The 12304-nt window shown below is 40.7% G+C and overlaps 1 protein-coding gene across 1 annotated transcript in view; it reads left to right on the top strand.

Moving 5' to 3' along the window:
• Positions 1–12304, top strand: part of NIBAN1 (niban apoptosis regulator 1) — a 73498-nt gene that overhangs the window by 52716 nt on the left and 8478 nt on the right. The window contains exons 6-13 of the mRNA XM_066625198.1: positions 2754–2869; positions 4904–5008; positions 5529–5691; positions 6693–6880; positions 7735–7896; positions 8497–8607; positions 10122–10229; positions 11898–12009. Coding sequence (XP_066481295.1) covers positions 2754–2869; positions 4904–5008; positions 5529–5691; positions 6693–6880; positions 7735–7896; positions 8497–8607; positions 10122–10229; positions 11898–12009 — 1065 coding nt within the window. The remainder of the gene's footprint in view (positions 1–2753; positions 2870–4903; positions 5009–5528; positions 5692–6692; positions 6881–7734; positions 7897–8496; positions 8608–10121; positions 10230–11897; positions 12010–12304) is intronic.

Below are 12304 nucleotides of genomic sequence, written 5' to 3'. Positions count from 1 at the left end.
AAGATGGAGGAATGAATGCTGTGGCATTTGGACACCCCCCCCTAAGAGCAGGCTGGGCTCCCTCCTTCCCAAGCGGAGGAAAGCGCTGCTTCCCTCCCAGTTTGAAGCCTGCCAGGAGCGCACCTTTTGCTGATGAGATGCAGCACCTCCATGCTGCCCAGCCAGCCTTCTCTTCCACCTCCCCCCCACCATGTTTCACAGCCCTCCCCACCTCACACTGCCCCACCCACCTCATTCACAGAAAAGCAGCAAGTAGGGAGGCAGCACGTGCAACTGAGCTGAGCAGCTATGGCCACCTCTCTCCCCAAGATGCTGAAGAGGCTGGCTCCCTAGGGAACCTCCCTAGGGAACCTCGACCCACAGATTGAATAGCTCAGTGTTAGAATATTGGGCGTGTAATTTGTCTCCATCTAGTCCAGTGCTCTCTTTCCAGCAATGGCCAATCACATGCCTCTGAGAAGCTTAAAAGCAGGGATGGAGGGCAATAGTGTTTCTCTCTTTATCCCTAGCCTCTGGTATGCAAAAGTATACTGCAACTGAGCATGAAGTATGAATTTAATTATCATGAATAATAGGACATGCTTCCATGAGCAGAACTGGAATAATTCTGGATAGGTAATGCAAATGTTTAGCAGGGTATGACACCTTTTAAATAGTGGGTCCATGCAAATAAAGGAAGGCATTAAGATAACAGCTCAACACATTTATTTCATCTTCAGAACAGAACCTGGCAATGAAAACACAAGGCAAACACCCCTGGCTTTATACCCCTTAGCGCTGTCCAGATTCCCCATGATTGGTGCTGTTGAAACACTAAACTAGAGGACCAATCGGACGGTAGGATTTTGATCCACCACCTGATTGGCCAGCCATAAGACTGGGCCAATTGGCATACATAACAACACCCCCACTTTTTGGAGGCATCAGTCACTACTGACTCTTTTGCAACTTTTTAGTCAGAATTACACACATAATTTTCACACCAACACTAGACACATCACATTTGAAAAAGAAATGAGAGGATCCCCATCCTCACTACCTTGTGGTTGCATCTTTGTTGTGTGTGAATGTCAGCCCTCTGGCTGGTTCCTTTGTCCCTTTCTAGTTAGGAATGAACATAGCTGGCAAATATGAAAACACATGACTTAGAGTCACACCATTGCAATAATTACAGCGTTTGTGGCTTCATGTGGCCAAACCCCTTCACATGCTGGAAATATCCAGCAGCTGGCCCTCTGGTGGTCAAAATGATTTTTACACACACTCTGGCATGCAAAAAAGGAAATAGAACTCTTAACCACCTCACATTTCTTGTCACACTATCAAACAAGAACCTAGTGATTGCTGTGCCAGCACAATGTTATGCTATTTAGAATTGGGGCATAAGTCTGGTACTTGCTTAAGCTTTGGCTCAGACTTGACTCTTGTAGGAGTCTTGCATGCTTTCTGCTCCCATCCTATCTAGCTTTGTGTCAGGATGCATATTGCCAACCCAGCAATCCTAACCCACTTTCCAGCACTGACGTAAGGGCAATGCAGCTCTGAGGTAAGGGAACAAACATTCCCTTAATTTGAGAAGTCTTCTGTGAGTGCCACCCAACTGCAGGATGCACCACACATCCCATTGGTACAGCTATGCCAGTGCTGGAAAATTGGTTAGTATTTGGGCCTTCGTCATCATCCCCCTCTGGCATGTTCACAGTGATCCTGTATCTCTGTTTCACTGCTCAAGGCACATTTATACCATTTTATGAAAGAATTATTGTATAGCCATTTCTAACAGGTGGGTTAGAAATCTCTGTGAAAACTAAATTTTAGATTTAGATTTAGAGACCTTTATTGGCATTAACTCCAATTCCAACAAATGAGTCATAAAGTAAAATAAGATGTAAAGAGAAATAATGAATTAAAAAATAAAATTAAAATAAGATAAAATAAGATAAAGGTCACATGAATTTTAGGGTTAAAATGCAAACAAACCTTACAAATAAACATTACACCAATCTTTTCCATACTTTTCTACGACTAACAAAAGGAAATTACCAGTGCCCTGCAACACATCTACTGGGCCGTCATTTAATAAATACACAAGTTTCATCTGCTCTGGGAGGCCATTCTTCTTAGCTAGATTAGGCTCTATATAAATAAAGCGCGTAGCCAAAGGAGTTGAACAAGAGAAAAATATTTGGGAGGGTGTCTCGACCTGGAGCAGAGAACAAGGGCAGAACCAATCAAGAAGAGGGACCTTATGGTACCTTCCTGAGGTTACTGCCAAAGGAACAACATTAAATCTGGCTTGTGTAATTACACAAAGTTCCTTAACTAAATGATTTAGTGAAATTTGGTAAATTTAGTGAAAACTAAACGATTAAACTTCTTTTGAATAACTATAGTTTCCCAGGAATCTGTGGATACTTTAATACCATAAATAAGGTATTCACAAATTGCTTTTAGAAACAAGTTGTTGCAGTTGATAGTTGCATTATTTAGCCTTATTTGGATCTCTTAATTAGTACCCGGAATCCTTGCAAGCAAATATTTTCCAATTCACAGATTCACAAAAAAAAAAGCAAAAAAAAAAAAAACCTGTTTCCAAATATTCTCAATGAGTAAATTGAGAATACATTTTATTTCCAAAATGAATGAGTTTCCAATTAAAAAAAGACATCTATCATCGAATGAAATTAAACTAAGTACTGAGATGAGAAAGGTATTTGTTAATCCAAACTAACAATTCCTCTTGTTTCTTTTAGATTTTTTTAAGCAGGCCTCATTTGAAGCTGAAGCATTTTTAGAAGCTGTCCAGTTTTTCCGCCAGGAGAAAGGCCAATATGGGTCTTGGGAAATGATAACTGGCAATGAAGTTCAGGTATTTTCCTTAATTTGGATGTGTGATCTAGCCAGGATAGTTGTGATAGCTATAAGGAATGGAAGAAGCTTGGGACATGAAAAATCCCCCAGTATTGGGTAACATCAGTTGAGCCACACAATCACTTTGATGGCTGGGGGCTGGATCTGAATTTCCTGTTACTTGCATTTTGTATTCTAGGGAAACATAAAAAGAAACAAAAAAAGTAGGTGTTGTATCCTACAACCGTTGAGTTAGATATAGGTCATGAGCCTTTTTAGAGTTGTGATTGCCATTAGAAAACAGCCTGTGCAGACAGTACATAAACATGTTCATGGGTGGGGAGGGGGAGGTAGCGACAGCATGATGGTAAACGCCACCAGTGCGTTCTGAAGCCCTCCCTCACAAATGCTTTCTTTGGGGAAATCATCCCTTTCATTAAGAATATTTTCCCTCAGTGCACTGGTTTGTTGAAAAGCAATATATAAATTTTCTTAATAATAATAATAATGAGGGGGCAGGAGTGACCTTTAATCAGAAATCAGATACAAGCATGAATGTAACTGGACTGATTTAAAGTTTCATTTCTAGTAGGGGTTGAAATCCATTTCTAAGGCCCATAGCTTGTAACTTTTCTCTTTCAAGTAGGGTATGGTACAAATGACCTGTAGCATTGTCTAGCCGAGAATCTGATAGCATCCTGAAATTATTATTAAGGTAAATAGTAAGGGTAAAAGTACGGGTATGCTCAAGGGTAAAAGTATGGTTTGAAACTTTCACATTGGCCTGACAATCCTGCAGTATCTCATTAGTTGACTTGGCAGGCGATGAAAATTATTCATATTCCATATCTCTCCTGAGAGATATTGTAACAGAGACGAATTACGTTATATCCTTAATAATGATTTACACTATAGCTAGTTTATGTTTTTGTAGCATGCATATACTGTAGTGTGTTCTCATATTGGCTTGGACCAAGTCTAATTTTTTTAGGCAATTTTCCAGGCTAAGACTTTGCAACAACTTCCATACAAATCTTTCAGTAAAGCTTTCTTCAAAACCTCATAAATATCCAAGGGGATATCCAAATTGTACATAATGTCCTGATCTTGCCAAAATATACGACGCAGTGTCATAAGAATTTCTGGATGAGGCCAAAGGCCCATCTAGTCCAGCATCCTTCTCCCACAGTGACTCACCAGCTGCCTTTGGGAAGCCCTCAAGCAGGAGAGAAAGGCTTTCTACTTTCACCACTTGGAAAGTAAATATTATGTAAAAAGTCTGCACATCAGTGTGAACCAAAAACTCAGTGTCGGAGATCTTTAAGATAGAATTGCAATTATCACATGAGCTAAATTTCTTTTTTGTACACCATAGTGTCTCTAATCCATATCTTTAGAACACGGTCATTTATCTCAGCACACACAGTATTGTGCCTCGATCACTTTCAGTTGTACAGAGCTTTCTGATTGGTTCAGCACCTGCAACATTCTTGCTGGCTTAATAAACATGCTGCTACATGTTGATCTTTGCTGGTTATTCCCTCATTTACTCCCATCCCACATGGAAGGAAGGTGGTTTTAGATGTCCAGGAATCATTTGGCAATGTGGTGCTGTTTCAGGACACTGGTCTAGCACTTTTCAAAAGGAACTTCCCTTATGTTGAATTCGTAGCAAGACTGCCATAAATCAGAAGGCTTAATATGAATAAAGCTTTCAGAAATGACAAGTCGTAACATCAATTATCTTGAGCCATTTGACAGTATTATAGAGCTGGTTCATTTGTGCTTGTTCATCCCCTGATAGCTGCAGCATCCCATGAGGTATTGCATGTATGAGTAAATTGCCACAGATAGGAAAGTTCTGTCACCTCTGGCATGGTATGTTTTTTCACTGGAGTCCATTCGGGCTCTTCCACTCTTAGTCATCCAGTGATGTAAATGCATGTGTGAACTGGCCCATAGTCCCTTGGTCTATATGTAGCTGACTTCTCATGCACACTGTTCAGTCGTTATTTTCAGTCTCAATAGCATACATTATTTTGTCCCTCTGTAGATTCTCAGCAACCTTGTGATGGAGGAGCTCTTGCCCAACCTCCAGACCATGCTGCTTCCAAAAATGAAAGGGAAAAGGAATGACAGAAAGCGGGCATGGTTTGGTGTAAGTACTGTTTTGTGCTCTCAGGCTGTAGGATGTTTCAAGACCCCCTTCTACAACTTGAGTGTACTGGATAGTTCTAGTGCCTTTACAAATAACTGCTGGCTTACAAATGTACAGGATGAGCAGAGAGAAGCAGGCAGGTGTACAGTCAGGCAAGGAATGCTAGTTCTTAAACAGCATCTATCTCCCAAAATGCCCATGCACTTTAACAGCTGCCCAAAGGTTGTTTCTTCCCAGCAAACTGCAAAGCTCAGACTTTTGTATCTTCACTGGCTATAGTCAAAACTGTGTCCTTCAGCCAGAATATGAGAAATGTTCCACAGGCTTGAAGAAGTCTCCAGCCTTCAAAGGCTACTAAGCAAGCAGTTTCAGCTGTCATGTTGTCTAAAAACCTATTGTGAAAGTATTTTTACTTTTCTCAAAAGTATGCTTGCAACCATGTGGTTGCAACCACCTTTCCGGAGGTGGTTGGCTTACAGAAGTTTGCCTTTGGCTCTATTCATGATCTCTGTCATTATAGATACTAGAAGACACCTACCATTTGGTCCAAGAACAGGTTTCAGAAGGATTGAATGGCCTGAAAGAGGAATGCAAAGAAGTTACCAAGGGGCTTGAAGGAACTATTCGTTCAGACATGGATCAGATTTTGACCTCCAAGAACTTTGTAGCTGGAAAAATAAATGGTAAGTAATAATGCAAATATTCAATACTGTATTTTTTGTTTCTCCTTTGACCAGCAGAAACACTTGGCAGATGAAGCTTTTCTTGGACAGGGCAAGTAGCTTCAATCAGAGGCATGATACCTGCACATTTTTTGCTTGCAGTACAAAGTTCTAGGTTGAATTAGCAAGCCACACCGTCCTAGGATTGCTAAGAGCCATCCCACTAGCAAACTTTCCAGGATCACATATGTTATTTATATTATTAACCTCCCATTTTCTTTTCATGACTCTAAAGCTGCAATGAGTGTGAGCAAAGGCCAAATGATCTGGTGATTATCCCAAATTCTTCTCTTTTCTGGCTTTCAGTTTGAAGACTGTAGATTATGTTGCCGATATGTTCATCCAGATGGACAGTTAGTGTGTGTGGATTAGAAAAACCTGTATATCACCAATCACCTAGGGTCTGTGTGTGTGTGTGTGTGTGTGTGTGTGTGTGTGAGAGAGAGAGAGAGAGAGAGAGAGAGAGAGAGAGACTACACCCCTGTCTTCTGAGTTTACGAAGATGCATTGTGCCTCTCCCATGTGTCAAGGGCTAAACCTGGCCTTTGGTCTAATTGACTCCAGCATCTGGAATGAGAGTCATGATCCTTTTATTCATAATTATTAAGATTCTTTATATACCACTTTTCAACAAAAATGTTCAGAAAGTGCTTTACATAGCCAAATAAATAGTTTCCTGACCCCAAAGGGCTTATCCCAAAAAATACAGAAGTGACACAGAGACAGTTGCTCTCTTCCTGCTAAACATAAGAGAAATACCACTTTTAAAAGTGCTTGTTTGCCTGATTAGCAGGGATTTTACTTTGCTTCATAGAACTTAGTGGCAGTCGTTAGGTAGTGATTCCCATTAGTGGGAGTCATTAGATAACATTAGGTAGTAGATTTTTATTTGGGTCCTCAGCCTGTTTCTTGCTGGAGTCTCCCTCATGGTAACTAACTTGGTGACTGCCTTAAACCTTCAGAGATTGTGTCTCAGCCTGCCCAGAAATGCTGTGGGGAGACCATTCAGCCCTTTCTAGCTTCCATATTGGAGGAACTCATGGGTCCAGTGAGCTCTGGATTCAGTGAAGTCCATCTTCTTTTTGAAAAGGAGGTCAATGAGATCAACCAGAACTTCCAAGCAACAAATGATACCACAAAATTAGAAGAGGTAAGATGGCCACAAGTTTTGCCATTTATGTAAATAGAGTGCTGTTGTCAACATCCTTCAACTTCAAGGGCATTTTATTATTTCCCAGCACCTCTAAAGACTTTCAATGTAGCCTTATCTCTTGGTCCAAGTCCCCATCTGTAAATGAAAAAATAACTCTAATCTTTCCCATAAGATGGTTTTTTTAAGATAAAGAAAATATTGCTACCTGCCCCGAGGCTTATAAATCAGGACAATAAATCTAAATAAGCTGCATTCCATAAGCAACGATTGCCATCTGTCTGTCTATAACCGATTTCTTTCCATTCAAAAACCGAGAAACTATTGAATTTGTATATAAATGGCTACAACCTACAGGCATATAGGTTCTTATTGCATATAGATAAGGTCACATATAGATATGCTATAGGTTCTCTAGCATATAGATCAATATTGCTCATTGATCTTAGAATTGCAAATCTAAGGTTTCCTAACACTTCCTTCATCCCCACTTACTTAGCATGAGGCTGTCCTGCCCATATGAGATCAAAGCATCGAAGCCAGTGGCAGCTAGGTTCTGCCTGCTAAACCCCTCTGTAGTATCAAAGGTGATCAGTCACTTGTGACTGTTTGACACAACCCATGGAACTTCCTTCCCCCCAAACCCAGTTCAGTTTCTCTTCTAATAGCTGGCTGTTAGCTGTTATTCCTCACCGTTGGATTTCCAGAGCCCTCAAACCCTTTCTTATTTACCTGGGATGACACACTGCATTTCACCATGGTACACAATGCTTTCATTAAAGGTGTTGCATGAATATCAGTACAGTATTGAAAATCTCTCTGGCTATCTCTTTCAAACCTTGTCCTTCTGACAGGATGTGAACAAGCTGATGGGCCTGCCATACAACTCTGTAAAAATGGAACTTTGCTATCAGAAAGTCGACCTCCTTCAAGAACAGCTCCAGGATCTTAAGAGTCGCTTCAAGTTCTACAGTATTGACTTGGTGATTCAGAGGACGCAAAACTTAATGCAGGAGGTACTTGCATGATTCACATTGATGATCAGTCCAATTTTTGTCTTGGTCTATTCACCCTCTTGTGAGCAGTTCTGCATATGCTGATTGCTGCCCAGTTTGCACTGGGCAGTCTTCATTTCTGAAGACTGAAGAATCCCAAATGCTTTCCAAAAAACTACTGAGCTATTCAGGGCCAGACCAGCATTGTGAACAGCCCTTTCAAAATTCATTGTATGTATCTTCTGACACAGGATCACTGAAAACACCCTACTTGCTACAAGGAAAAATGCAGCATGAGGAACATGCTGCTCAGTTGACCAGGCAAGGGAAGAAAGCCAACCTATTAATAGCTATACTAAGCCTAAACACAGTTGGCCTCAGACCATGGCATTCCTGATTTGAATCCTGCAATCTCTAACAGAACCATGCACATCAGTGTCCACTATAAGGAAAAAAAAGTTGCCAAACATGCTATGAAAGGACACGGTTTTATATACATTAATAAGTACACTAGATAGCTGGATGCTGTCTGATAGTGTTTAACTGTAGTTAGTGTACCAGTTTCACCAGGAACTGGTTAATATGGCATCTATTTTTCAATGTACTTATCTTCATTTCTAGCTTATGGAAAATGCAGTATATACCTTTCAGCAGCTGCTTGGCTTAAGCAATCAGAGAGATGTGGCCAAAATGGCAACAGTCATTGAAAAAGTCAAACTTCGCGTCCTAAAGGTATGCTATTTTCTACTTGTCCTTTTCATTGTAAACCTAGGCTTTTAAAGTCATCATAATCCAATGAAGACTTTTCTTCCCTTTAATCCAGTGGTTCCCAAACATTTTTAGCATCAGGACCCACTTTTTAAAATGATGCTCTGTTGGGGCTCACCAAGGTTTACCATTTATCTCCCTGTATTTACACATGCTTGCAAACTGCAGGAGCTCAGCTCCTTGCAGGGCAGTTAGCAGCTACAATATCTAATTTTTGAATAGCTGCAGGGCTTGAGGCAATTAGTTATTTGATCTTTCAATTGCCCTTACCCAACCCACCAAAATTAGGTCGCGACCCACCAGTGCGTCCCGACCCACAGTTTGAGAACCACTACTTTAATCCTATGAATATATCATACAAATACACTTGGCATTTATTAACAGTAGGTGTCTTATTCTGAAAGTGTTTTACAACAGTTCTAGCCTACCGCCCAAGGAGCCCAATCATATTTGGACACTGCAACAATGTATGGATCCTGGCTCAATGTCCATCATATCCTAAACCTGTCTGGCAATGCCACACCAACTCTGCACCAGTGCTGGTGCAACAAGGGCCACATGTCAAGCCTGGCAAGCAACTCTGGTGCAGCCCTTCCCAGCAGCATTCCAGCATCCCGGAAACACTGACACAGCCTGTTATCCATAGAATGTCATCCTGATGTCACTGCATCACTGCCATGACATCAGCATGTCAGATTTCTGTCACTGCGCTAGCATATTTGGAGATATTCTGACATATCTCAAGGAAAAGATTGGGCTGTATTATCTCTTTAATAGTTGTGTAGAAAGGGAAAATTCAGCAAGTGCTGTTTTTCTCGACCCTACATGGCAAGTTGCACCTTCCCTTTTCAACACAGTTGAGGTACAGGAGCCCTGTGCACCCTTTTGTAGCTATTTTAAATATGGGTTGTGTGTCTGCTGTTGTTGCAGGTCTAAATGAGAAATTCTCATTCAGGCACAATCCACAACAAATCCACAACAGGCACAAGCTGCAATAGTCAGGAATAATTCCTGTAAATCTTAAATTCAAAATGTCAATGAGTAGTTTCCCCTCTTAGAATGTGGTTTCCCTGTCTTTGTGATGTTATTCCATAAAATGCCATGTATGTTGATGGCATATAAACATTAATTTTAAAAAATTAGCTGTTTTTCTGTTTCAAGAGCACAGGGCTGGTTTGTTTTTCATACAAGGGTAGATGTCAAATTGCAACCAGCCATAAATTTGAAAGGAAGGGCAGCTTTTAGGACCAATATTCATGTATTTCTGATAAGAGAAATCTTGCAAAGAACCTATTCTCCGATACTGTACTTCTAATCTAGAGAAATAAACAAGCTCAAAAGAAAGCAACAATTAGTACTTCTGTGCACTTGTTTAGGGTGGGTTTACTTTGCTTGGCAGCAGGAATGAGGGAGGGGATTGCAAGCAGGTCAAGATTCCATAGCTTCTATAAATACATTACTTTTTTTTAAATTGACAGCAATATGACTATGACAGCAGCACAGTTCGGAAAAAGATATTTCAGGATGCGTTGGTCCAGATCACATTGCCCACACTGCAGAGAACCTTGGCCTCAACATGTAAACCGGTAGGTTACTATTCTGCAGTATTCAGATCAAAAAAGAGGATAAGTATCTGCAAATTTATACGAACATGCTAATGTGACTGATAATCTGGAAAAAATGCATTATCTATTCCCAACTATTTTTAAAGATGGCTGAAATGAAGAGATTGCTTGATTTTGACACAGGGACAAGCAAGTTATATACTTCTAACTTTGTAAATCCCAGAAAGGCCTATAAAACAGTGGTCACATTTCTTTCCTTCAGCCAAGGGAATATGCTCCTCCACCTCTAGAGCATCATTTCTCAAATGCAACCACTAAGTCCTTCCTCCTTCTTGCCCCATGCAAATTGGTAGAACAAGTCAGTGGAGTGCCTTGACTCTAGTGACTTGTATGGAACATGAAAAGAGACTGCAGTTAGATAACTTGATTGCTGTGGAAACAGGGAGATATGTCCCAGTCTTAGTCTGGGGGTCCAGTTCGCAGAAAGTGTGGGATGGAGTTTGGGCAATTGCCTTCCCCAGGGGTTTTCCATTTGCAGCTCTATAAAGAATTAACATTCACACTATGGCCACCATGTACACCATTTGCAGCCACATCTGTAGCAATAGCTTTAGATTCATTTGAGAGATCCACTAATTCAGAGCCACTCTGGAAAAAAAAGAAAACTGTCTGATCTGCATAGTTATGAAATCACATTAAAAGATCAGGATTTCTCTTAATATTTATTTTGGGAAATAGCTGAGAAGCACTTAGGGTACAATGATCAACAGGTGGGAGGCAGAGGAAGTACAATTCATTTGCACATTTTGTTCTCCATATTTATGCATGCCCCTGGCTGATTTCAGATGACACGTCAAAGCAAAAAGTACAAGAAGTGCAAATTGGGTGCCCCTCATGTCACTCCTGTTATCATGTCTAAAAAAACTCTGTGGAAGGCTCAATAATGGGGAGCATGCTGCACATACTCCTAGCCTAATTAGCTTGCAAAGTGTAGTTGGATACCAGTCCCTTTGAACTATGCAGTCAATGTGTAAGAAAGTGTTACGCTGCACAAGGTACAATACCTGCATTAGATTGCAGATAATACATGGTTTTGAAAGCCATCTGCAAACATGCATGCCAATGAGAGTGAAGAGGGTGACAATTGTTGGTTCAATAATCTTTCAGTTCCAGGATCATGTTGCTCTTGAGGTAGCTCAGGGATTCCTACTGCTTTGTGTATCCAACCTGACTTTGCTGAATTCATGGTGCGAGAATCTCTTTCTTGCCAGACCTAGCGATTAAGGTGGCAAAATTCTTCCAGCTTCACAAGGATCTTCTTATTTGACCTGTTCACTGCCTCTTGGCAGGGATGTGCAGTGAGGGGAGGCAGACCCACCTGTTGTAGTGCACAGAAAAGAGCTGCGTCTTTCCCCTTTGATTACACACACACTGTACCCACTTGCCCACTCTGCTGATTTCTGCTGTGGCTCTTTTCAGTAGATTACAAAAGGACGGGTCTGCCTCCCCTGCCTCTGCTCCCTGCACTCCTCTGTTTTTTTGGTCACACCTTGCAGTCTCCATGAGAATCTTCCTGTCTCCATGAGAATATTACATGAGAGGCACCTACATTGGTTGGACTAAAGCTGATTAGCTTTAGTTAGATATGGTCCTCTTATTCATTCTCTGAAATTATGTGTTGTGATACAGGAGCTTCAGCAATACGAACAGTACATCTTTGCTGACTATACTACCATGATTCAAGTTGAAAATGTCTATGAAGAGATTTTACTTCAAACTTTGCTTGATGAAATCCAAAAAGGTAACTTTGCTTCCTCTGACAAACTTAATATCCATATGAATTAACAAACTGGCAGTGGCATATCAAACAAACTGACATTTTCTTGAGAAAATGGATTTGTTGTGATTCAGGTCACATAAATCTGATGAGTAATATCATTTAACCCAGTGCAGACATTCCTATTACAAAGTTTAGATCCAGATTTGAATTTGTAGTATGTAAATACCAGGAATATTTATGAGGAATACTAGGAGTATGTAAATACCAATTTTAGCTGAAGAATCATGAATATGAGCCTTGACTCTACTGGGTCAAG

Source organism: Tiliqua scincoides, chromosome 4 (assembly GCF_035046505.1).
Source record: "Tiliqua scincoides isolate rTilSci1 chromosome 4, rTilSci1.hap2, whole genome shotgun sequence".
Taxonomy (NCBI): domain Eukaryota; kingdom Metazoa; phylum Chordata; class Lepidosauria; order Squamata; family Scincidae; genus Tiliqua; species Tiliqua scincoides.
This window is presented reverse-complemented; position numbering and strand designations above follow the sequence as displayed.